This window comes from Rhinopithecus roxellana, chromosome 16, assembly GCF_007565055.1.
Source record: "Rhinopithecus roxellana isolate Shanxi Qingling chromosome 16, ASM756505v1, whole genome shotgun sequence".
NCBI classification, from domain to species: Eukaryota; Metazoa; Chordata; class Mammalia; order Primates; family Cercopithecidae; genus Rhinopithecus; species Rhinopithecus roxellana.
Genome location: NC_044564.1, coordinates 25,695,891 through 25,723,266, shown reverse-complemented (window position 1 = coordinate 25,723,266; position 27,376 = coordinate 25,695,891). Strand labels below are relative to the sequence as shown.

General features: G+C 48.4%; 1 protein-coding gene across 1 annotated transcript in view; it reads right to left on the bottom strand.

The window, feature by feature from the left end:
- Positions 1-8,556: 8,556 nt before the first annotated feature.
- Positions 8,557-27,376, bottom strand: part of B4GALT1 (beta-1,4-galactosyltransferase 1) — a 58,925-nt gene continuing 40,105 nt past the window's right edge. The window contains exons 3-6 of the mRNA XM_030919348.1: positions 19,625-19,812; positions 14,017-14,139; positions 11,718-11,822; positions 8,557-11,518 (exon numbers count right to left, since the gene is read on the bottom strand). Coding sequence (XP_030775208.1) covers positions 11,386-11,518; positions 11,718-11,822; positions 14,017-14,139; positions 19,625-19,812 — 549 coding nt within the window. The 3' untranslated portion in view covers positions 8,557-11,385. The remainder of the gene's footprint in view (positions 11,519-11,717; positions 11,823-14,016; positions 14,140-19,624; positions 19,813-27,376) is intronic.

Here is a 27,376-nt window from a genome sequence, read left to right as displayed (position 1 = left end):
GTGGGGAATGCAGCTCCTCCCAGAGGACAACCCAGCATGCCCTCTCAACAAGGCCAACGCTCTGAACAAAGGCCTCAGCCCAGGGTGGGGCGAGGATCCTCAGAACAGGGGCCTGGCCCCAGGCTCTGTAGAGAAGGAAAATCATCGACAATTTTTTGCTCATGCATCTGCTCCCACAAACAATTACAGAGGAATTTCTGCGCTAAATTATTCATGCATTTCCCAGCCTCATATGGAAAGACCATTCTGTAGTTTCTTTTGTTTCCTTGGGCCTCTTTCCAATCGATAAATATAGATCCATTTCACCATTCTCAATGGTTGCATAGTACTTGATTGTTTGGATGTACTTCATTTTACTTAGCACAGTCCCCTGTTGACGGCGGCTTCTCATTTTCCAGGGCTACAAACAACAGCAGGGCAAACATTGATGCACATACATCTTGGGGTGTTACTTTGTTTTCTTAGGATGAATTCCTAGAAGCTGACTTGTGAGGTCAAAATATAGGTCCACTTTTAAGATTTATTTCTCTATAGTCCACTCCCAGAATGGGTGTGGTAGTATCCTCGCCAGTACCAAGTCCTTTCCAGTGTCTCGCCTGAGTGTCCTGCCCACCCTCCAATCCGGGGTCTAACACGGAGCTCAGGCTTTCCTTCCTGACGCCAGGGGACCCTCCTCTCCCTCTAGACATAACCTATCTAGCTGACTCCATTTTCACCCCCAGGGATAATCCAGCCCCCAGCTTCTCATTTCTTCCTCTAAAAAGCCTCTAGCTCAGCCCCTAATTTCCACCAACAGTCAGTGGGAACCAAGTGGGCACCCTGGGAGTAAGGGGCTCCTTGCTCTCAGTCCTGAGATCTTGACTGAGTCTAGGCTTCAACGTTTGCACCTAAGCCCCACCTGGCAAAAGGACAGTGGTACCTATGTCATGGCTTTGCCACAGTCTGGACTCCTTAGGGGAGGACAGCGTTTGTTTTGAGAGCAGGTAGCTGCTGAAAAGCCAGTCACTGGGGGCAGGGTCCCCAGCCGGATTCAGCAACCAGGCTGAGTCCCTAGGACTGGCCAATCCTCCTCAGGTGGCACAGCTCACATGGCCAGCATGTCTCATGCTCAAATCTCCAGGAGGATGCCGGGACTATCCACCATGCTCTGCCACCTCCAGAGAGGAAGAGACCAGGTGAAGCCTTCACCCCAGGGAGCCTTCTTATTTTCTCATACCGTGGGAAAAAACACATAACATAAAATGTGTCGTTTTACCTTTTTTTTTTTTTTGAGACAGTCCCACTCTGTTGCCCAGGCTGGAGTGCAGTGGCGTGCTAAGTAAATGAACTGCAACTTCCACCTCTTGGGTTCAAGCAATTCTCCTGCCTCAGCCTCCCGAGTGCCTGGGATTAAAGGCATGGGCCACCACACCCAGCTAATTTTTGTATTTTTAGTAGAGATGGGGTTTCACCATGTTGGCCAGGCTGGTCTCAAACTCCTGACCTCAAGTGATCTGCCCACCTTGGCCTCCCAAAGTGCTGGGATTACTGGCATGGGTCGCTGTGCCCAGCCTCTACATTTTAACCTTTTTTTTTTTTTTCAAATGGCCCAATCTTGGCTAACCACAACCTCCGCCTTCCAAGTTCAAGCGATTCTCCTGCCTCAGCCTCCCGAGTAGCTGGGATTACAGTCATGCACCACCACACCCGGCTAATTTTGTATTTTTAGTAGAGACAGGGTTTCTCCATGTTGATCAGGCTGGTCTCGAACTCCCAACCTCAGGTGATCCACCCACCTCAGCCTCCCAAAGTGCTAGGATTACATACAGACATGAGCCACCATGCCGGCTCATTTTAACCATGTTTAAATGGGAACAGGTAGCAACTGAAAAGCCAGTCATTGGGGGCAGAGTGCCAATGTAAAGTTCTGTGGCATTAAGTACATTCATATTGTTGCACTACCACCACCCATTTCCAGAACGTTTTCATCTTCCTCAACTAAAACTCTGTACTCGTTAAACAATAACTCCCCGTTCCCCCTCCATCCCCCTGCCCCTGACAATCACCATTCTGCCTTCTGTCTCTGTGAATTTGACTATTTTAGCTAACTCGTCTAAGTGCAATCATACAATATTTGTCCTTTTGTGACTGACTTATTTCAGTTAGCATAATATCTTCAAGGTTCATCTGAGTTGTAGTATATGTCAGAACTTCCTCCCCTTTTCAGGCTGACCGATATTCCACTGTATGTATATACCACTGTATGTATATTCCACTGTATGTATATACCACCTTTGCAGGCTGACCGATATTCCACTGTATGTATGTACCACCTTTGGTTTATTCATCCATCAAAGGGCTCATGGGTTGTTTTCTTTTGTCTACTGTGAATAATAGTGCTGAATAGTGTCTGTTCAGGTTCCTGTTTTTATTTCTTTTGGGTATATCGATAAAAATGGACTTGTTGGATTCTATGGTAATTCCATGTTTCATTTTTGGAGGAATTTCCATACCATTTTCCACAGGGGTTGCACCATTTGACATTCCTACCAGCAATGCACAAGTATTCCAATTTCTTCTTTTTTCTTTCACCCTGAATCAACAATGGCTAACATTCCAATTTCTGCATATCTCTGCCAACATTTATTTTGTGTTTCTGGTTTTTAAAATAATAACCATCCAAATCTGTGTACCTCTTTGTGGTTTTTATTTGCATTTCCACTGGGAGCCTTCTTAAGGTCAGGAAATCCTAGATGCCTTTGTCAAAGGACAGATGGCTCAGCTGAAAGGAGCCTGGGTAGGGAGGTGGCTCCTATGCTCCTCTTAAGCCCATCTCTTACTCCTGGGAGCTGAGCAGAGGCACAGCCGCCCCATTCGCATCCCTGTGCTTCTCCCTTAGGCCCCTGGGTACTCTTGACCCTGCTGAGCTTGGTAGGGGATGATCAGGAAGCCTGAGTTTTAGAAGGTTAAGGAAGAGCAGGTGAGAGGAAGTATGGAGACAAAGAAGCACTTCTGAGGGACAGCAATGGAGCGTGGATGGCATTGGGCAGAAGAGGGAGATGTCTCCAATGCCATGCCAGCCCTCCTTCACCAGGTAGAACTTGAACAGCTTACCCCGTGATGCTCCAGGAAGCCCTGGGATGGAGGGAGGAGAGCAGGAAGGGGTGATTCTGCCGTTTTTACAAATGATGACCCAGAAATAAATGGACTTCCCTCAAGAAGACAGAGAAGGTTAGTCTCAGGGCAAGAGGAAAAGTGAACAGCAGGGCACTTCCTACTGGAGGAAGGGCAGAAGTATAGGGAGACAAAGGGTGGATTCTGAGAGCAAGTCATAAAACAAAAGAGCAAACAGAGACACAGAGAGGGGAACCAACTTGCCCAGAGTCACACAGCAAGTGGGGAGTCAGCGACAGCCAGACGTAATGGTCATTGTATGGCTTCCTCCTGGCTCCCTGCCTGGTGACCTGGCACTCAATCTCCCCAAATACACCGTGACATCATTGTGCCCTGTCTCTACTCTTGGTGACCCTGGCACACATCTCGCTGCAGGGCAAATGTCCTTGGGGTGCCACGTTCCTCTGGTTTCCCGTCTATTGACCCTATCACTCATAACAACCTCCTCCGCACCCAGGGTTCCTCTGCCTCACACCCTGGGTACAGGTCCTGAAGCCCGGACAAAGGCAGTAGCCACGTTCCCTGCCCGGGGACACTGCCAAAGACAGAAATGAAGCTTGCCTGCCATGACCGGCTCAGCCAGACAAACCTCATTTCCTTTCTGACGTGGTAAGAAGTTCCAGTTTTAAGAAGAAACCAGCCCCTAGGAATGTCTGAAATCCCACCTCCTGGAAGAAACAAGAGGGAAGGAGCCTGGATATGTGGCAGAAACTTGGTAACCCTCAGAATGTGGTCAATGTGATCATCCTCATCCCCTCCGCTCTCCCCCCACCACCCCCCGCTGCTGGCCTCGGTCAAGAGCAGCAAACATGTCTCGCCCAGGGAGGTGCCACTCATTCACCCCCAGGGGCAGCCGCCTCCTTGGGCCCCTTGGCTCTGCCTCCAAAGAACAGCTGTAGGCCAGTGATTTGGCACCTGGGCCACATTCTCCCATGGAAAAGAAGTGGTATGTGGGGGATCTGGTGATTACTCTCATGATTACGGGGCTCTGCTTGGCTCAGACTTGGTTCTTCTGGGCCCTGTGTGAGACTAGAAACAAAGCATTTCTCGAGGAAATGGCTGAGCCCAGGAGCCTGTCCTTGGCCCCCTTTCTCCTACCTCCCTCCCTGGTCCCTTGGAGCCCATGGGGAGGGGGTTCCACCTCTCTTCCTCTCCAAGGCTGCCATCCTAAACACCTTCACTCAGGTGGGGCATGGAAGGGTGGGGGAAACACTGTTGGTGAAGTCCTGGGTGTCTCCAGAATAGGAACAGTCACTCGCCCCGAGGGTTACTCACCCAGCTGCCACATAGCAAAGTTCCACATGTGCCCTAAAAGAGGAAAAGGGAAGATCCCCAGCACCTGAGTGTGTGCATATGTATATCTGTGCAATATGTACATGGCAGTCTGCATGTGTATGTCAACACATGTGCCCACATGCATTTTAAACAATTAAACAAGCATAACACTTGTCGTGCTTATTATGAGCCAGGCATGTTCTAAGTGCTTATAAGTATGGTATTAACTCACTTAATCTTCATAACAGCGCTATGAAATAGGTTCTGTTATAACTCCCATTACACAGAACAAGAAACTGAGGCAGGATTGCTTAAGCCCAGGAGTTTGAATCCAGCCTGGGCAACATAGTGAGACCCCTGTCTCTAAAAAACAAACAAATAATAGAAAAACTAGGGGCCAGGTGCAGTGGCTCACACCTGCAATCCCAGCACTTCGGGAGACTGAAGGAAGAGGGTTGCTTGAGACCGGGAGTTTGAGACCAGCCTGGTCAACATATTGAAACTCTGTCTCTTAAAAAAAAAAAAAAAAAAATCTGAAAGGCATTTTGTGAGAAACTGAAGCACAGAGAGGCCAAGTCATTTGCTCATGGTCACAGAATAAGACGCAGTGGCAGGAGTTGAATCCAATCCAGGTATTCTGACCTCTCATAGGCACATGTCAGATGTGTTATGCATGTTAGTGTGCAGACGTGTGGAGGCATGCATCTGGGTGCAAGCGTGCGTCCGGGTGGATGCATGTGTGTGGAGGTGTGCGTCTCGGTGGACGCGTGTGTGTGGATGCATGCGTCTGGGTGGATGCGTGTGTGTGGATGCATGCGTCTGGGTGGATGCGTGCATCTGGGTGAATGCGTGTGTCTGTGTGGATGTGTGTGGATGCGTGCGTCTGTGTGGAGGTGTGCGTCTGTGAGGATGCGTGCATCTGGGTGGATGCGTGCGTCTGGGTGGAGGTGTGCGTCTGGGTGGATGCGTGCGTCTGGATGGATGCGTGTGTCTGTGTGGATGCATGCGTCTGGGTGGATGCGTGAGTCTGGGTGGATGCGTGTGTCTGTGTGGATGTGTGTGTGTGGATGCGTGTGTCTGTGTGGAGGTGTGCAACTGTGTGGATGCGTGCATCTGAGTGGATGCGTGTGTGTGGATGTGTGCATCTGGGTGGATGTGTCTGTGTGGAGGTGTGCATCTGTGTGGATGCGTGCATCTAGGTGGATGCGTGCATCTGGGTTGAGGTGTGCGCCTGGGTGGATGCGTGCGTCTGGATGGATGCGTGTGTCTGTGTGGAAGTGTGCGTCTGGATGGATGCGTGTGTGGATGCGTGTGTCTGGGTGGATGCGTGTGTGTGGATGCGTGCATCTGGGTGGATGCGTGTGTGTGGATGCATGAGTCTGGGTGGATGCATGTGTGTGGAGGTGTGCATCTGGGTGGATGCGTGCGTCTGGATGGATGTGTCTGTGTGGAGGCGTGCATCTGGGTGGATGCGTGCGTCTGGATGGATGTGTCTGTGTGGAGGCGTGCATCTGGGTGGATGCGTGCGTCTGGATGGATGTGTCTGTGTGGAGGCGTGCATCTGGGTGGATGCGTGCGTCTTGGTGGAGGCATGCGTCTGGGTGGAGGCGTGCGTCTGGGTGGAGGCGTGCGTCTGGGTGGATGCGTGCGTCTGGGTGGAGGTGTGCGTCTGGGTGGATGCGTGCGTCTGGGTGGAGGTGTGCGTCTGGGTGGATGCGTGCGTCTGGGTGGAGGTGTGCGTCTGGGTGGATGCGTGCGTCTGGGTGGAGGTGTGCGTCTGGGTGGATGCGTGTGTCTGGGTGCAGGTGTGCGTCTGGGTGGATGCGTGTGTCTGTGTGGAGGTGTGCGCCTGGGTGGATGCGTGTGTCTGTGTGGAGGTGTGCATCTGGGTGGATGTGTCAGTGTAGATGTGTGTGTGTGGATGTGTGCGTGTGTGTGGATGCGTGTGTCTGTGTGGATGCGTGCATCTGGGTGGATGCGTGTGTGTGGAGGTGTGCGTCTGGGTGGATGCGTGTGTCTGTGTGGAGGTGTGCGTCTGGGTGGATGTGTGTGTGTGGATGCGTGTGTGTGGATGTATGTCTGTGTGGAGGTGTGTATCCGGGTGGAGGCGTGCGTCTGGGTGGATACGTCTGGGTTGATGCGTGCATCCAGGTGGATGCATGTGTGTGGATGCGTGCGTCTGGGTGGAGGCGTGTGTCTGTGTGGCTGTGTCTTGGTGAAGTGGAGCACACAGTGAAAGGTTAAGTTCACCCTTTGACTGGTGTGCTCCACTTCACCCAGACCTTACAGCTTGCAAAGTCCTGTGTGGCACTGTGATATAATAAAATATACATATTTGGCCTCTGCCCTGGGTTCCTGATACAGAGCCCCTAAAACTCATAATTTCCTGAGCAATAGGGGTGCTAGGAGAATCTTTTGTTCTAATATTTGATGTTTGACCCTGGTTCCTGATGGAGCTTCTAATCCCTTGGGATGTCCCGGGTGACAGGAACGTCTTTTGTTCTAATGAAATGATTCTCTGTGAGCTCCTGGATGGGGACTGGTCACCAGAAAGACCAAGCCATGATGAGAAGCTTGGCACTTTCAGCCCCTCTCCCATCCTTCAGGAAGGGGAGAGAGGCTGAAGGCTAAGCTGACTGACAGTGGCCGATGATGTAATCTATCAGGCCTATGTGATGAAGCTTCCATAAAAACCAGGACAGGGTCAAATGAGCTTCCAGATAGCTGAACATGTGGAGGTGTCTGGAGGGTGGAGCTCCTGGAGAGAGCATGGAAGCTTCTCTCCCCTTCCCCCATGCCTTGCCCTATGCATCTCTCCATCCGGTTCTTCATCGGTATCCTTTCTAATGTCACTTATAATAAGTCCAGTAAATGTTAAGTGTTACACTGAGTTTTAATTAAACACTAAGTTCTAATTAAGCTGTCCTAGCAAATTAAACCCAAGAAGAGGCTCATGGGAACCCCAATTTATAGCTAGGTTGGTCAGAAGTATAGGTCACAACTATAGCTGTGTGAGTGGTATAAGCCTGCAGCCCAACTACTTCTACTTGGTAAGTTATGGCGGGAGGATCGCGTGAGCCCAAGAGTTTGAGGCCAGGCTGGGTGATACAGCAAGGCCCTGTATCCAAAAAACATTTTTTAAAAGTGTAGGTCACAACCAACTACTTGTGACTGGCATCTGCAGTGGAGGCAGTCTTGTGAGACTAAGCCAACCTGTGGGATCTGACGCTATCTCCAGGCAGACAGTATCAGAATTGAGTTAAATTGTAGAACACCCAGCTAGCGTCCACTGGAAAACTGCTTGTTGGTGGGGAGAAATCCCCACATATCTGGGGGCAGAAGTGAAGTGTTGTGAGTGGTGGTGTGTGAGAAGGAAAAAAAACAGTTTTTTTTTGTTTGACATGAATAGATGGAGACAGCCAGATGGCCCTGGAGTGGCTAGAAGAGGCTGCCCTTCCTGCTCCTGTTTCCCAGCTGATGCCCCACATTCACAGCTTTGTCCTGGCAGGGCCTGCAGCTCCCTCACCCTGGAGGGCAGGAGTGGCTCTCCTGCACACTGGTTTCCTGTGGCCCCCTTCTTCAGGAGTACTGATTCAATCCAACCAGCCTGACCCAGAGCCACCAAGGAGGAGGCATCTGGGGCATTTACTATCTCAAGCACCTGGGTAACAACTAAGACCCTTTAAAGCTTCTGGTTACATTTCCTGAGACTGACAAGAAACTACATTTTGGATAATTCCCTTCAAGTTACACTGTGAGTACCTGGTGCAAATGGCCCTGAGATCTACATCTGAATGATCCTGGTATCTGCTGAAAATAGGAGAATGTGGCCTGAGAACTGCTAGGGGAAAAAAATTCTACTTTGAAATGGCACTAGCTACATGTAGTGAGTACTTGTGAGGCATCAGTCATTGTTTTAGAAATATCGTCACTTTTAAGCCTCAAGAAAGTTCCTATGTGTTATTATTCCCATTTTACAGATAAGAGAATGAAGTTCAGATGGGGAAATGTCTGATTCCAGGGAGGCATGTGTATTTGTGTGGGTCACAGACCGGGGAAAGACCCTGACCCCACCCCATCCCACAGCCATGACACCCCTTACACCTGGCAAAGAGAAACCACCTGCAGTTACAAAGATAGGGTCATTTATTCACGTTATATTATTGAATTTTAAAGGCAAAAATACAGTTCTGTTTTGAACACCAAGGTCAGACACAGCCCCCTTCACAATGGTAAATACACACATTTGCATACACAGGAAATCAAAATACACAGCACAACAGGTTTCTGGGACATGAAAGCCATCATCCTGGCTATGCAGAGCCCCTGCCCCCAGCCTGGCAGTCAACAGAGGGCCCTGTCCGGGCTGAGGGCCAGCACAGCATCTCCTTTACCCTCCTGTGCCACCTCTGCCCTCTCTGATCTTTCCCAAAGGCCAGTTCACACAGGGTCACCAGCAATAGCATGCACAGAAACAGAGAAGGGCGCAGTACATGACAACTTCATGGTCGTAACTCCCAGGAGAAGGAAATGCTCCCTGAACCCCCAGCCCTGGAATCCCCAGTAAGGAAACAGGACCCGCGGCATCTCACAGACCAGGCAAACGTCCAGGCCTAACTGGGCCCTGGCTGTGCCTTGGGCCCATGTGGGCCCATGAGAGCACTACGTCAGCAAATGAGGGGAGCAGTATTTCCCTTGGTTCTGAGAACGAACCACATATTTGACTACTTGACATAAATGAGAAGGTAACAAAAAAAAAAAAAAAAAAGAAGAAGAAGAAAAGGTAGATTTGGTTTTAAGAGTAAAGTAACACAGAAGTTACCACTCAGGGCATTTGTTTGCTTTCTTTTAAGGCACTTTGGAAAAGTCAGGATCTGTGGGCCGAAAGAGAGGCCTTCATTCTTTGTATTTCCCAAAACTCCCTCTCAATGCAGTCATTTCTAGTTTTAATAACATTCTTGGTATAGAGTGGGGAACTGACAGAGAAATACTTTTTGCATAGTCCAACTGCTTCTGCAATGGAAAATAATTTTTAACCAATACAAAGGCTTCTGGAAAAAGAACCAAGTTAGCATCTGAGATGCTCAAAGCAGTAAAGGCACAGAAAAGACTGGGGCCAGGCACCAGCTCAGCCTCCACACTGAGGGCTGGTACCCAGGAGGGCAGTGGTTTGGGGTCTGCCATGAGCACAAGGCTCAACCCTGGGATTAGGCAGCTGAATCTTGGGAACTGAGCCCAGGCTGGATCTGGCAAAGGCGCTCAGTGGTAGGAAGTGCCTTGCACCATCTCATCCCAGGTGGCTCAATAGCTCCCAGCAGAGGTGGGTTTGTGACAGACAGCCCTGTGGGTGGGAGCCTCAACTGAGGTGGGAGCACCTGCTGAAAACCTGAGGTGGAACAGGAGGCTTTAGGCACCGAAGTTCTTGGGAGGGCATCAGGGTGTGGGTTCGGCTGAACTTCTTTCTAGATCACTAATTAAAAGGCACATTCATGCTGGGGAATGGATAGTCTGTTTGACCCTGAGTGCCACAGTCAAGTTTTAGGGGACAGGCAAGAGGCAAAGGAACAAAAAGGGAGAGGAAGGAAGGAATGAGAAAGGCAGGGGAAAAGAGGAAGGAGGAAGAAGGAGAACTGGTAACATAGGGTGGGCCAGAAAGTGTGGCTAGCAGAGCCTCTGAGGGAGGTGGCCCCCACCAGAACAGAGGCTCCCTCCGCCTGGGGAGGTACAAAGGGCTGGTAAACAACCTGACTGCTGTTATTTACAACCCCCCAGCCAAGGGGCCTGAGGGGTCAGTCTAAGGAGGCTGAGGCTCCCTCTGCCCTGCCCACCTGGGGAGGGTTGGGGAAGTGGGGAGCTGCACAGTAGGGGCAGAGGCTTCTGTCTCCCAGGTATCCGCCCCAAGGTCTGGCAGGATAATGCTGACCGGGAGGCCTTGCCTGCCAAGGGGCCAGAGGGTGATTTTGCTCTTGAGAAGACCTGGCCTGCCAGCTAAATCATAGGCCTATTTGTGGCCACTACAGCATCTATTTATTTATTTTTTCCCTAAAAAATGCTCAATCCCCTCCCCATATTTAAAACACTACAATAAAAATACATAGGAAATTCAAGTTTACATAGCATGCCAAGAAAAATAAATGTCATGACTTAACATTAAACAGCTATGCAAATTTGGATCAACACAAAATCAAGCTAGATCATAATTAGAACTCAATCTGTTCTTTCTTTAAAATACTACAAACTGCTATTTAAAAAAAAGAACAAAAAAACTTTACATTCAGAAATCAGACAATCTGGAGATCGGTCACTGAATGTGAGAACACCCAAGGCTTTTGCTCTGATGCTAGAGTTGCCTTGGAATCCACACATTAGTAGGACAAAAGGTCCAAGGCTCAAGTTTTAAAATCCTTTTGCTAAGAAAAGACATATGCACAGTGATTGTAATAGTTGCATACCACTGAAAGAAGTGGGTGAGGGGAGGACGTAACATTAAGAATGGTTGAAATTTTGTTTTTCTGTTAAATTACAACTACCAAAAATACCACACCAATCCAATTTTAGCAGCACTCTCCAAATTTTCACGAAGTAATAAGAACCATAATTTAAAGAAAAATTCTAACCTATTTCACAACAATTTAGCAGTTCTATCACCGGGAATGTATTCCACGGCCACCAAATTTTGGGATGTGTACAGTTCTGACTCTGGGGTGACACTGCGAACACACCAAGAAACCCCCAAAGGCACAAACACCTTGCAGAGCTAAGAAGTCACAAGCCGAGCCAAGTTGGGGGCAAAATGTCCCACTCGTCCTGGTCATCTGGAAAGCCATCTGAATGATGAGCGAAGGGGACCTATCACTCAGACTGGTAAAAATGAGAGGGACCAGCCCAGCAGATTGGCAGAGACACACAGCAGAGGTCCCTGGCTAATTTCAGGTCTCTTATCCGTGTACCGAAACGCTAGCTTGGTATCCCGATGTCCACTGTGATTTGGGTATACAATGGGTATCTCTGTACGTCCAGCACCTGGTAGGTGAGTGAGTTCAAACCATCAGAGAGCATTGTCTCCTTTGTGTGTGCAATTCGGTCAAACCTACAAGGAAAAGAGCACAAGGAGATTGTCTCAAAACAAAAATCTTAAGAAGAAACCATTACACGTACTTCCTCCTCCCTCTCCACCGTAACCTGACCACCTCAATTTCCCTCTAGGCCCAGAGCCCTCTGCAGAGCCTCAGACCTGCAGCCTACCTCATCCTAAAGGGGGAAGGAGTATGAATAAACACAGAACGCACCTCTGAGGATTAGGTTCATTTTTCTTGTCTCTTGAGTGGCGGATCATGCGACACCTCCCGACCACAGCATTTGGGCGAGATATAGACATGCCTCTAAAAACTAATCTGCAAAGCGTAAGGGGAAAGTCATTATCACAGAGCTGCCATACACTTGGCCTGATAGCCCTGGCTGCAAGACTGTTGCTCCATCCACCATCATCCTTGCTGTTCTCACTCAGCCCACAACCCAGCATCATGCCAGAACCCAGCCCAGCATGACCCTGGTTAAAACTCACATTCCTACTCCATGTCCTTTTACAACTGGTTCTGCAGTTTGTGGTGTTGACTATCATGTGCCAGACACTGGGGACGTCTGCCCCACAGAACATACAGGGTGAATGCCTCAAACATAGGGCCTTCAGGACCAGGATGGAGGTGAGAAGAGGAAGATGAGGTTGGAGACACAGAGGAAGAAGCACAGAATTTGTAAACTCTGCCGGAGCAAACCTAGGCAGAGTCCAGCTGAGGATGAACAGGTATCTGCCAGAGCATTTTGGGCAGCCAGGATGACACAGGCAAAGGTATGGAAGTGAGAGCAAGCCTAGTGCCCTCAGGGAGCAATATAAGGAGCAATATAAGCTCCTAGGTGACAAGGGTCTGGGGTAGGATGTGGCAGGTGATGGGCTGAAAAGGGCAAGGCTAAATTACAGAGGCCTTCTCAGAGCATCCCACAAATGGTTGCCAGTATCTGAAAGGGGACTAATATACAATATTTCCAAAATGTTTTTAGTCATGGGGAAGTCTCTCTGGAAAGTAGTATAAGAATGGAGGGCTTCAGAACATGTGGGAAAAGGCAGAAAAAAACAAATGGAGGGCTGAGAACAAGACTAGAGGCAGCCGGAACAGGGTGGAGGATTCTGTGTTGGTCCAAGGAAAAGGAATGAGGACCAAAATGAAACCCTGGAGAGCAGAACAGCAAAATTAGTTAAGGGGCAGAACTGGTTGATTCCAGACCACTTAAACATTCCTGGCCTTGCCTGGCACACAGTAAGTAGGTGTATAATAAGTGTTAGATCCTTTATCTTTCAAGAAAGTTGCTCCACACACCACCCATCCTTCTAGTGCCACCGCCTTAGCATGGGACTAGATGCCTGTGGACGCTCCCTCCCTCCCCCCAGCTGTTCTGACCATTCAGCCCTGTGGTATCCTGTCAGCCCTGCACACTGTCATATCGGTCCAGACCGTCTGCCCAGGAGTGCCTCTGTGGAAGCAGGTTTGCTTCTGTCTGGACCCTATGTCCAGGTTTTCAGTGTCCTAGGCCTGCCTGGCACAGTCCTCTGTATGCAGCAGACATTCAATATGCACACACTTGATATTCCATCTACATACTCTAAAATTGGAGTTTTCTTCAAGGTTTATATTGAAGATGTGGGTCTCTGTTAAGTTTGCACACAATGATAACTTGAATGACTTGGGTGTTGCTCTGACAGACACTTTCTGTTAACTGGTACTCCAATTCAGAAAGGCTGCACCAAGGTGTATTCTGATATTAAACTCAGTAATGAGTTCAGACTGGCTCCTGGAGAAGGTGCTCATCGGTGGCTGGTGGGGTTGAAACCTCTACGGCCAGAGGACTGAGCAGAATGTTCTTTCAAATGCTACTGATAGATGTTTTTTAACACTGTAAATGATAACCCACATCATAAAGATTTATAATCACTTATATAAGTGATTATATAAGTACTATAATCACTTATAGTACTATATAATATCCATGTTGACTAGCAGCTTAAAATTCTGTCCCAGGATGTGGATGGGACAGAACTGACCAGGCCATAATGGTTGCTGGGGCTGGATGGGTCCTCAAAGGTTTATTATACTACAGTATCGCTTTTGTACATGTGAAAAATACTCCAAAATAAAAATATAACACAAAGCTTCTGTGAAGACAGTTAGGATTCTGCTCAAGGAAACTTGTTTCACAGTGAAAGGGGACCACAATGAGATAAGGGATTTTTACAAAGGACATTTGTTTACTCCTTGAGTATAAAACGGCATGTGGCAAGTCAAAGTAAACTTGCCCCGTCACTTGGCTCCCATTTGACATTTTTCCAGGCTGATACAAAAATCTCAGAAACTCATTTTCCTACAGATCCCGTTTAGCACCTACAGGACCTGTATGAAGCCACACCTAAGAATGTGGGCTGAGTGGGGGTGCATCACATCTGAGGGTCAGTCCTTGCGGAACAACCAAGCATTGATTCAAAAACTGGAAGTGAAGGTTGACAGAGGAGAAAGATATCTAAGTTATGACCATTACCTGTTAAAAATGTCATCATCTTCTCCTCCCCAGCCCCAATAATTATTAGGAAATCCATTGATGGTGAGAAACTGTTGTTTACTTAGAGCAGAGACACCTCCAAAATACTGAACATAAGGTAGGCTGGAGGAAAGAAGAAAAAGCAGTGGTTAGTTAAGTTCTGACATCCCCAAAATAAAGCCTGCTAAGAACATAAACACTTTTAAAGTTACTCTTTTTGCTTCTGTAGAGTTCTTTTTTTTTTTGAGACGGTCTTGCTCTGTCGCCAGACTGGAGTGCAGGGACGCGATCTAGGCTCACTGCAACTTCCACCTCCTGGGTTCATCAAGTAATTCTCCTGCCTCAGCCTCCCGAGGAGCTGGGACTACAGGTGCCCACCACCACGCCTAGCTAATTTTTGTATTTTTAGTAAAGACAGGGTTTCACCATGTTGGCCAGGACGGTCTTGATCTCTTAAACTCATGATCCGCCTGCCTCGGCCTCCCAAGTGCTGGGATTACAGTTGTTAAGACACCAAGCCAGGTCTTTTTTTTTTTTTTTTTTTTGAGAGAGAGTCTCGCTCTGTAGCCCAGGCCGGAGTGCAATGGCTTGATCTCGGCTCACCGCAACCTCCGCCTCCCAGGTTTTCAAGTGATTCTCCTGTCTCAGCCTCCCAAGTAGCTGGGACTACAGGCATGTGCCACCACGCCCGGCTAATTTTTGTATTTTTAGTAGAGACGGGGTTTCACCGTATTGGTCAGGCTGGTCTCAAACTCCTGACCTCAGGTGATCCACCCACCTTAGCCTCCCAAAGCGCTGGGATCACAGGCGTGAGCCACCACGCCCAGCCTCTCTAGAGTTTTTTGATGGTGGGTGGGGTGGGAGGGAGCAGTTATGAGGGTTTTGTCTGTTTTGCTTTTGTATCAGGGCTCAGATGACCTTATATTAGACACAGATATCAAAAAGTATGATCTTCCTCTTTCCACAACACAGCGCTGTTTCTGTGGTTATGTAGAAAGTTAGTCAGTGACAAGGGCAGGCCTAAGCCCAGTTCTTCCTGAGTGGCTCAGGAATCTGCTTCCCCTGTGCTCTGTTCCTGCACATGAAGTTCTTATTCGAGAGCTCCTGGAATCTGAGATTGTTTTAGAGCCTCCCTGTACCCACCCAGTCACGGCCCCCCTTCCACACCCATCCTATTGACCAATCTAGCTTTCATGCTTGCAAAGGCATACTGACTAGAACACCGACCCTAACAGTTGAGGCAGTGTTTCTGGAAACTTGCTAAAATAAAAATTCTTTGAAACTTCGGACTTTATCCTGATTTAGCAAAATGTATAATGATGAACGTATGTTTTTTTTTTTTTTTTTTTTTTTGTGAGACAGAGTCTCGCTCTGTCGCCCAGGCTGGAGTGCAGTGGCCGGATCTCAGCTCACTGCAAGCTCCGCCTCCCGGGTTCACGCCATTCTCCTGCCTCAGCCTCCTGAGTAGCTGGGACTACAGGCGCCCGCCACCACGCCCGGCTAGTTTTTTGTATTTATTAGTAGAGACGGGGTTTCACCGTGTTAGCCAGGATGGTCTTGATCTCCTGACCTCATGATCCGCCCGTCTCGGCCTCCCAAAGTGCTGGGATTACAGGCTTGAGCCACCGCGCCCGGCCGAACGTATGTTTTAAAATATTTTCAAGTAGTAGAGCATCTGGGCTCTCATCCTTCCAAAACTTTTTGTATTTTAATATTTCAGTGGTTATGAATTGTGAACTCCTAAGGGATACAAAGTCAGCACTGATGAGAAATGTCAAGAATCAGGATGTGCCCCAAAGCCTTCCTGTGGGTTCTCTAAAGGCTGTGGTTTTATGTGACTCTGAGTGCAGCTCCAAACCACACCCAGCTCTTTCTGGAATCCAAAAAGACCAAACCCATCACATAAATTAAGGAAAACTCTAACTCAGACTTTGAGGGGGAAGTCAGCCAAACCATATAGAACATATGAAAATAAAGATGCAATTATTATTTTCAAATATATTCAGGAATTCTGACTGCAAGGATCCTCAAGCAAAGGTCCCTAGGGGGTCTGCTTTAATGAACCTATTCATAATTAGGTGTCATCACTCAGGTGCCGAGTCATCCACCTTTGGCACACCTTGTACTACTGTCCACATTATTAATGTGAGGGCTTGAACGAGAGGTGGCCAGGCCAGTAAGGTTTTTTGATAATCAGTGCTTTTACAGAAATGGCTTCTTAGCCATTTCAAGGGGAAGTACATGCCAAGCTGACATGATTTGGTTTTGCTGTCTCTGCTGCTTTCTCTTCCCTATGTGCCCCAAGCTCAAACCTGCCAGGCTCCTTGTGAAACAAACATGGTGCTGTGGCAAATAATTAGGGCATCACGGGCCCCTTCGTGGTTCACCACCATGCTTCAAGGGAGGAATCAAGAGGGCTCAGGGTATAAATCTGTGTGTTTCAAGAGAAGAAGATACACACACAGAGAGGGAGGAAGGGTGGAAGTAGGGATGGAAGGGTATAGAAGGACTTCTGAAGAGCCTAAAAGTAAGGTTACATTCAAATTTTCCTCCCTTTAAGACAACAAGTTAGGAACTTTGATCTGGGAGAAGGATTTCATACATTCCTATATTCCCATCACAGCTCTCATGCTCCCAGCAAGGGAGGACAGGAAGAAATGATAAGAATAAAATGAGTCTGACAGAAAGCTGTTGCATCTCAGTAGGTGCAGTAGTTCATGCCTGTCATCTCAGCACTTTGGGAGGTCAAGGCAGGAGGACTGCTTGAGCCCCCAGGAGTTCAAGACCAGCCTGGGTAACAGTGAGACATCTCTAAAAAAAAAAAAAATTTTTTTTTTTTAAGAGTGAGAGGATCACTTGAGCCAGGGAGTTTATGGCTATAGTGAGCCATGATCATGCCACTGCACTCCAGCCTGGGTGACAAGCAAGACTCTGTCTCAAAAAAAAAAATAAAAGAAAAAGAAAAAAAGTTGTATCTAAATAAAGGGTCTGCTGTCTGCATGGGCCAACCACACTGTACTAGTCAGCCTAAACCAGGCGTACCCAACATAGAGGGTACCTGCAGCACAGCTCCTGGATCTTCAAATTCACTTCAAGCAAGGAAGGCAAGGGTTATGTTATTCAACTGATTAGGTTTTGTTTGTTTGTTTGTTTGTCTTTTCCTGAGACGGAGTCTCGTTCTGTTGCCCATGTTGGAGTGCAACAGCGTGACCTTGGCTCACTGCAACCTCTGCCTCCCGGGTTCAAGCAACTCTCCTGCCTCAGCTTCCCAAGTAGTTGGGATTACAGGCACCTGCCGTCACACCCGGCTAATTTTTGTATTTTTAGTAGAGACAAGATTTCACCATGCTGGCCATGCTGGTCTCGAACTCCCGACCTCAGGTGATCTGCCTGCCTCGGCCTCCCAAAGTGCTGGGATTACAGGTGTGAGCCACTGCGCCCGGCCACTGACAGGCAAATTTTTTTTTTTTGAGATGGAGTCTCACTCTGTCACCCAGACTGGAGTGCAGTGGCGCGATTTCGGCTCACTGCAAGCTCGGCCTCCCGGGTTCAGGCCACTCTCCTGCCTCAGCCTCCTGAGTAGCTGGGACTACAGGCACCTGCAACCACGCCTCACTAATTTTTTGTATTTTTAGTAGAGATGGGGTTTCACCGTTTTAGCCAGGATGGTCTCGATCTCCTGACCTCGTGATCCGCCTGCCTCGGCCTCCCAAAGTGCTGGGATTACAGGCGTGAGCCACCGCGCCCGGCACTGTCAGATATGTTAGCCAGGTGCGGTGGCTCAAGCCAGTAATCCCAGCACTTTGGGAGGCCGAGACGGGCGGATCACAAGGTCAAGAGATCGAGACTATCTTGGCTAATATGGTGAAACCCCGTCTCTACTAAAAAATACAAAAAAACTAGCCGGGCGAGCTGGTGGGCGCCTGTAGTCCCAGCTACTTGGGACGCTGAGGCAGGAGAATGGCGTAAACCCGGAAGGCGGAGCTTGCAGTGAGCTGAGATCCGGCCACTGCACTCCAGCCCGGGCGACAGAGCGAGACTCCGTCTCAAAAAAAAAAAAAAAAAAAAAGACTTTTATGTTAATATAAACACGGAATTAGGAAACAATATGCAAGTTTCTTTATATATTTATTTTTAAGACGAAACAATGGACTATAAGGCCATTTTCCACCAATGACAATATGTTTTGGATAATACCCTAGTCGGGCATCTGGGCTGGTCTCTTCACTAGCGACATTTTGGTGGAAAAATTTGGGCTTTGTATTTAAGCAGAAGTTTGTGCCCTGCTGGAAAACAGAATCACGTTCCTTCTTTTTTTTTTTTTTTTTTTTTTGAGACGGAGTCTTGCTCTGTCGCCCGGGCTGGAGTGCAATGGCTGGATCTCAGCTCACTGCAAGCTCCGCCTCCCGGGTTTACGCCATTCTCCTGCCTCAGCCTCCCGAGTAGCTGGGACTACAGGCGCCCGCCACCTCGCCCGGCTAGTTTTTTGTATTTTTAGTAGAGACGGGGTTTCACCATGTTAGCCAGGATGGTCTCGATCTCCTGACCTCGTGATCCGCCTGTCTCGGCCTCCCAAAGTGCTGAGATTACAGGCTTGAGCCACCGCGCCCGGCCTCACGTTCCTTCTTAAAGGGCCAAGGGCAAAAGCAGTGGTTCACACCTGTAATCCCAATGCTTTGGGAGACTGAGGTGGGAGGATCACTTGAGCCCAGCCTGGTCAACATAGCCAGACTTCATTTCTACTAAAAATAAAAAATTAGCTGGACATGCTGGCTCATGCCTGTAGTCCCAGCAACTCAGGGGGCTGAGGCTGCAGGATGGCTTGAGCCCAGGCATTCAAGACTGCAGTGAGCCATGACTGTGTCACTGCACTTCAGCCTGGGTGACAGAGCAAGACCCTGTGTCTTGAAAACAAAACAGGCCAAGGAACATCTGCTGAGGTATACAAGCTAAATAATTCAGTGGGGAAAAACTATTCCAATTTGCTTTCCAAAACTTGTGGGGCAACAGAAAGAAAAAAGCAAGAAAATACAATATCTGTTTGGAGCCTAAAGATGAGAGCCCCGCCCAGATGCTAAAAACTGTTCTTAGGCCAGGCATGGTGCCACATGCCTATAATCCAGCACTTCGAGAGGCCGAGGCAGATGGTTTGCTTGAGCTCAGGAGTTTGAGACCAGACTGGACAATACAGCAAAACCCCGTCTCTATAAAATATACAAAAATTAGCTGGGCATGGTGGCACACGTCTGTAGTCCCAGCTACTCAGGAGGCTGAGGTGAGAGGATGGCTTGAACCCTGGAGGCAGAGGTTGCAGTAAGCCAAGATCACGCCACTGTACTCCAGCCTGGGTGACAGAGCCAGATCCTGTCTGAAAAAAAAAAAAAAAAAAAAAAAAAGAGAACACTTGTTCTTGTCTGGATGTGCAGAGACTAGAGGCATTTCTGGTCTCCTCTTTCCATCTGAACTAATACAAAACACCCATTTCTCAGAGGAGGCATTCTGCTCCAGAGCTTAAAGAGGCCACTCCTGGGCTGCCAGGACTGCATTTCCTAGTCAACACATGACACAGAAACATGGTTACCACAGACTCCGACTCAGTATTTCTTACCTGAATCCAAACTTATCCATTGCAACGGAAATGTGCCGTGGCTGTGAAAAACACCTGTAGGCATTACGGTCATTCATTGGAATGAGGTCCACATCACTAAACACAAAGCAGGTATAGTCATAGTCCTTCAAGGCTTCTCGAAAGCCAACATTGAGGAGCTTAGCACGATTGAACGTAGTGTCTCCGGCCTGGTGCAGAAACAAAAATAGTGTTATCAAATGCCTTAAAGCCTTTGGGCCAAACACTCACAGGGACTGGTGACTTATCCACTATATATGGTCACTAGTAAGGGGCCTCACTTTTCTGCCCTCACTCTACAATCAACACAGAGTACAAAAACCTCTGAGTCAGCAATTCCCCTCTAGGAATCTATCCTGCAGAAGGACTTGCTTGTGTGTGAATGACTATGAACAACATTGTCACTGTGGAATTGTTCCTCACAACAAAAGACTGCAAAAAACAGAATTAGTAGGGAACTGGTTCAATAAGTCATAGTACATCCATATAATGGAATGGAACTGTTAAAAAGAGGCAGCTCTAAAAGAAAGATGAAAAAGGCATTTAAACACATACATCATTTATTTACACACATTATAAATAAACTCCAGGACAGGTATGCAGGAAACTGGTGACATTAGTTGGGTACCCATGGGACTTTTCACTTCTACCTTCCTTATATGGTTGACTGAGGTTTGATGACCACATTGTGTGCCTTCCATCTACCTGTCAAGCACAAACCTAGGCACCCGAGAAATACAGCAAACCCAACTCAACCTCTGTCCTCACAGTGCTCACCATGGAGTGTAGGAGGCCATGCCATACATACCAGGATAGAAGCAAGGTGCACAAGACAGAAGAGGGACACCTGCTAAAGGGTGCCAACCACGAGGTCAGACTTCAAGTGTGCTGGTGCGAAGGGATTACATATTTTTATTTTTTATTTTTGAGACGGAGTCTTGCTTCGTTGCTGAGGCTGGAGTATAGTGATATGATCTTGGCTCACTGCAACCTCTGCCTCCAGGATTCAAGCAATTCTCCTGCCTTAGCCTCCCGAGCAGCTGGGATTACAGGCAAGTGCCACCATGCCCAGCTAATGTTTTTTTTGTTTTTTTAAAAAATTTTCAGTAGAGATGGGGTATCACGTTGGCCAGGCTGGTTTCAAACTCCTGACCTCAAGTGATCCGCCCACCTCGGCCTCCCAAAGTGCTGGGATTACACTGTATGTTTTATGTGTTTTCTTTCAGTAAGAACATAAGCTCAATGAAGGCTGGGATGTTTTGTTTTTTTATTCGCCCAGTTCCTTGAATACTGCTTCTCACACAATGAGAGCTCAGTAAATAGCTGCTGGTTGGCTGAATGAATGAATGAATGAACGGGGTTCAACATACAATGGCAGATGGTAATCCCTTCTGGGAAGCTCAACCAAAGAGCCCTGTGAGGGGTCACCACAGGGATCACATTGTGGGGTGAAGTTGGGAATCTGGTCTTATCAACTCCCATGGCCCCAGGTTAGTAAGGACAGACCCAACACTGACATTGCCACCCCTCACTCTCAGCAATTCACAAAGCCTCCTGCACACATGCTGTCATCCTAACAGGAATCCTCACAATACCAACATGAGGAAACGAACCAAGGCCCGATACTTTGGAATCATTCAATGCTCTTTCCCATCTCTCTTGGGATCAACACAATCAGAGCCCTCTACTTTGGGGAAAAAGTGTGTCATAGGGGCTTTTGACTGGTACACAATCTCAAAAGTGGGATGCTCAAAGTCTTTTCTCCATGCCCTCAAAAGATGACCTGGGCTGGATGTGGTGGCTCACACCTGTAATCCTAACACTTGAGAGGCCAAGGTGGGCAGATCACTTGAGTCCAGGAGTTCGAGATCAGCCTAAGCAACATGGTGAGACTCTGTCTCTACAAAAAATTACAAAAATTAACCAGGCATGGTGGTGCGTACCTGTAGTCCCTAGTACTCTGGAGGCTAAGGAAGGAGGCTCACCTGATCCCGGGGAAGTTGAGGTTGCAGTGAGCCATGACAGCACCACTGCACTCCAGCCTGGGCGGCAGAGTGAGACCCCCATCACACACACACACACACACAAGAAACAAAAAAAAACAAGACTTGGAAACTGGCACTCCACAAGGCTGCCTGTGTGCGTACAGAATGCACAGATGTGCCACAGCCACCCAGCCTCAGGTGGGGAACTCGGGGAAGCAAACCACTTAGAGAAAGAGAGGCACCAGGAAGAGAATCAAGGAAACATTTCACACACAAGAGCTCCTTCTTTAAAGCCCCTGATAAAGTTTTCTAACCCCGCATGGTGAGTGAAAAAGGAGCCCAAAGGCACACTGTGTTCTTTGGCTGTCCCACAGGCTGAGTTGATTTGGAATTCTGCGTTCAGCTAATTCTGTGTAAGTCATGGGTTCAAAGAAATTCAAAGTTTAGGCTGGGCATGGTGGCTCACGCCTGTAACCCCAGCACTTGGGGAGGCCGAGGCGGGCGGATCACTTGAGGTCGGGAGTTCAAGACCAGCCTGGCCAACATGGTGAAACCCCATCTCTACTAAAAATACAAAAAATTGCTGGGCACAGTGGCTCATGTCTGTAATCCCAGCACTTTGGGAGACCAAGGCGGTGGATCACCTCAGGTCAGGAGTTTGAGACCAGCCTGGCCAACATGGCAAAACCCCATTTCTACTAAAAATACAAAAATTAGCTGGGCGTGGTGGTGGGCGCCTCTAATCCTAGCTACTTGGAAGTAGGCTGAGGCAGGAGAATCACTTGAAGCCGGGAGGCGGAGGTTGCAGTGAGCCAAGATTGCACCACTGCACTCCAGCCTGGGCAACAGAGCGAGATGCTGTCTCAAAAAAAAAAAAAAAAAAAAAAAAGTTCAAAGTTTAGAAATTGCATATGAAAATTATGAAGTTGTTGGAATTATTATAATAGAGTATGAATATTCACTGGTGGGGATACCGTACACAAGGCATGGATAAGTGTTTCAAATGGCATTTCATTTAATCATCTTGACAATCTTGTAACAACCCTAACCCCAACCCAGACTTACACTATCAAACACAATTCAGCCCCAATGAGCACTTTCCAACAAGCAAAGGGAGGTATACCAATAGAGCTTTTCTACATCTGTGCACTAGACCCCCAGGGCTGGCTGCCCAGCTCAGGATAAGGCTCCCTTCTCTTGGTACACTCCCCAACAACTGGGGCAGAGGGCTCTTTGAGGCCAGGTCTCTACCATAGGACTGGGCCTACTGGCCTTGGCTGTTTGATCTAAGCAGAGGCCTAACTGAGACTGAACTAAGCATTTTTCCTTTCCCAGGAACTGGAAGTTTGGAACCATGAATGAGCACCTCTAGAGCCAAGGCCCGTGAGCAATGGCACCCTGGAGGAGAAGCCCAAGAAGCAGACCTGGTTCCAGCCCCTTTTACCGCGGGGGGTGCCTCAGCCCTTTCAACGCGGTGAGACGCCCCAGTGTCCGGCCCAGACTTAAAACTGGTCAGGCAGTTTTCCAGAATAACCTGAACTACATATCCCTCCCTTTCTCCCTCCTCCCAGCCTGGCCTCATCTGTGGGATGCAGCAAGACAGAAGGGCCTGGTGCACTTTAGCAGGTGCTATCACCTATCGGGGGCTGTGGGAACACCAAGCCAGCAGAACGGTGGAGGAGGAAATTGTCCTCCCCAGGAATGACAGAAAAGTCAAGCATTTTCTGGGCTTCTTTGGGTGAAATGCTGTAACACTGGGGCACACACCTTCTTTGATAAGAAAGACAGGCCCTGGCAAGCTCACCAAGCCCCACCACTCGCAGGAGGTGGGAAGATGCCCAGCCTCACTCCTGCCCCCCTCACTGAGCACACTCGTCTGGTTTATCTGCCGCTCCATTTGCTCAAGTAAACATTGATCAAGCACCAAATACACCACAGTGACAGACACATGCATTTTTAATCTGGGAATGCTGGCTTCTTTACTTATTAGCTACGTGACTTGGGACACATCACACCTCCAGGCCTCAGTTTCCTCTTTTGTGTCATGGGGAGAGCATGTGCATTGTATTAAATGAGACAATGTTGGTAGACAATGTTGTCTACCAACATAAGATTAGGTCCACCCTTTAAAAGCTGGGTTTTTCAGAATTAAGAAGACCCAGCCCGAGGAGGCTGAGGTTGCAGTGAGCCATGACAGCACCACCACACTCCATCGTGGGTGACAGAGTGAGACCCCATCTCAAAAATGGGGCCTGTGGCTGCCCCACTGCCTGGCAACAAATGTCGGCTACTATCATTATTACAGGAAGAGGCTTTCCCATCCATCTTGAACAGTCAGACCATTCCAAATGTCTCTTAGCTATCCTACCTGGAGACTCTGCCTTCTGTAGTGTTTGCTTCAAAATTCCTCTCAAATCCTTCTCTGATGACGGGGAAATTACTAAAAACATTTAAGGTTCAAGGGAATTAGCCTGTGGCTTACATGATTAGAGTTTCTCACAGCAGAAGAGACTCAGGGGGACCTCTGGAGGCCTGTGAAATGCGTAGGAAGTCACACTTGGTGAAGAGGAGCCAGCATGCTGGGTGCAGGTGTCCCTTTGAAAGACCCAGCTTTTAAAGGGCGGGCCTAATCTTATGTTGGTAGACATGAGTTACAGTTATCCCTTCCTTCTCGGTCAACTGGCTGCTTTTAGAGGGAGAAGACAGGCCCCCTAAAGAAAGGCCAGAAAACATATAAAATCCCCAAATGATTGAGCAGAGACTGATACAGGACAGGGACTGGAGACAGCAGACAGAATCGACCAGACATAGACTCTGGAGGCGGTGGTGGGAGAGAAGGCAATTGTAGGAGTAGAGAAAAGCATGCATGGTGAGAGCATTTGTAAAGGCTGTTAAGGAAAAGAGAACAGTCAAGGAACTAGAAGAAATTCCGAATGAGTGAAGCCAGAATGAGACACGAAGGCAGACATGAGCCAAATCACAGAGGCCAGGGAGAAGGGTTAGGTGCTTGTTAAGATACTTAAGCTTTATCTTTACTTAGGTCACAGGGAGCCTTAAACCATGGTTTGTATGTCAAGGAGGGATCTGTGCCCCAATCCAACTGAAGGCGAGGAGACCAGTTACAAAGCTGTTGTATGATTCCTGTGAGGCAACAACCGTGGGTAAGCAGACAGTGCCTCCCCCAAGGGCTAAAGGCAGGGGCTCCACTTCCACTTCTCCTTCCACGCCTCACCTGCTCCCTGTGTATGTACACTACACTTGCAAGCAGCCTTTGTAGGGGCGGGGCGAGGTTCAGGACAGGTGCTAGAATCTGGTCTAATCCCCAAGAAAATCCTAACTGTGGTTAAGGAAGGCAAGTGTGGCCTTTCCCTGATTGCAACAGGGGACAGATGACCAACTACAGAAAGTCACAGGCCCCTCTTGTCCAAGTCCCAACAGTTTCTGGAAGAACTGTTCTGTCCAATCACCCTGCCTTCCTTGGATGTCAAGTCCATGTGTGTACATCAGCAGACACATCCCTTGTCCATAACAGCTGAGGGACCAACTGCACCCAGCCTCTCCTGCACCAAAAGACACAGTAGCAACGTGGTTGGAACCATCAACCCAAAGTCAAGACTCACAATGACTCAGAATTTCTACATGATAAGAGAGACACTGTTGCTCCCATACACATGCCCTGGCTCTTCACAGAGCCACACCCCTCCCCATCATGCCAGAATGTAGCACTAAGCTCTCAACAGAACCCAACAGATCCGGGGGCAGGTCTGCAGCCAGTGGCAATGTTTGCTGAAACACCCTCTGTATGCTTTTCTGTGCCCACTGAGACAGTAAGAGGAAGGAACCAGGCCGAGTGGGTTGCATGAAACAGTAACAGATCAGCGGCAGCAGAAGCTCTGACTGGGCATTCCTACAGGCCTAAGTGTGGATCCTGGAACAGTGGACAGGCTGGGAGGTGATCCCTAGAGAATTACTGGAAAGAGCCTGGGATTATACAAATGCTGAGTTTGTGGAGGGCTAATAATGTCTACTCACCCATGAGTTCACAGCAGTTGGGCTCTAGTTTTGCCTTTGTTGTTGGTTTTTTGCAGGGGGATACAGGGTCTCGCTATGTTGCCCAGGCTGGCCTTGAGCTCCTGGGCTCCAGCAATCTTCTCACCTCAGCCTCTTGAGAAGCTGGGACTGTCAGCACATGCCACCATGCCCGGCTGGGCTCTAGTTGTTAACCATAACAATATGGTAGCTCAGAGTTCTCAACAAAACTTGTCTGAGATTTAAACTCTTCACCCCAGTGAGTGAGAGAAATGGGCCTTCGAGGGTTAGGGACCAGGCTATGGTCCCTCAGTTGACTCAGTCAACCAAAGTCACCACTCTCAAGAGTGAGCATATCCTTGGCCCCTGCCACACAGGAACACTGACTAGACTGAGGCTATAAAGTTGCTTTCAGAGAGAACTGAGCTCCTTGAAGAGCCCAACAGGGATTCTGGGTGAAGTAAGCATAGAGGAGACTTTTTTTTTTTTAAACAGAGTCTCGCTCTGTCACCCAGGCTGGAGTGCAGTGGCGTGATCTCGGCTCATTGCAAGCTCCGCCTCCCGGGTTCACACCATTCTCCTGCCTCAGCCTCCTGAGGAGCTGGGACTTCTCAAGCGCCCACCACCACGCCCGGCTAATTTTTTTGTATTTTTAGTAGAGACAGGGTTTCACCATGTTAGCCAGGATGGTCTTGATCTCCTGATGTTGTGATCCACCCACCTCGGCCTCCCAAAGTACTGGGACTACAGGTGTGAGTCACCGCGGCCGGCCAGAGGAGATAGTTTTAAACCCAGCTCCAAGGAGCCAGCACAGGATGCCTGCCTCTCCCAGGGCCTGACACACTGAAAACTGGAGACATGGCTTTCCGCAGACACGTCAAGACAGTGGTGCTAAGCACGTTCAGGATGTTTAAGATACAAGTTGAAGAAAAATACTTAAGAAAAGCTTCTCTTTCAGAAAGCAATTTGGCCATCTGTATTAAAACTATAAAAATGTGTAAACCATATCTGAACCCATAATCCCACATCTGAAAATCTAGCCTGGGAAAAAGATCCCAAATGTGGAACAAACCAACACAGAACAAACTTCAGACTCCAAGATGTTCATTATGGTATTATTTATGCTCATGGAAAATTGGACATTATCTAAAGGACTTCAAAGATAGAAAAGACAAGTTAATTATGATGGAATTCTATGATCAACTACTATGAAGGTATGGAAAGTGATGATGATGAAGACTACGAAATAACATGGGAAGATGCTGATGATAAAGAATTTAAGGAAAAAGCAGGATACAAAAGTTTATACACACACAGCATGAGCTCAACTGTGGTTTAATTTAAAAGAAGTTAAACTCTCAGACCCTGTACAACAGGCTGGCTTTCAGTAACCTCGGCATTTCCAAGAGAGCCTACAGAGGCCCTGGTCTTGCCTAGGAGACCCCAGGGCCTGAGGATGACACAGTCATGGGATTATTTACATAGCCTCCCCCTGACCAGTAGGGCCCTGGCTCTGGGTTGATTTGAGGACATGTGAACATTACCAGGGACTGGTGGTGACAGCGGTGGTGGCAGCAGCAGTGGCAGCGGTAGTTAGGTCAGCATTCCTCGCTCTCTCTCTCTCTCTCTCTAGGAGGCGGAGAGTACGGAAGAGAAGGTAGGTGGAGAATAAGAAGCAGATCAGAGAGGAACTCCTCCTTCCACTTGTTTTTTTACAAAC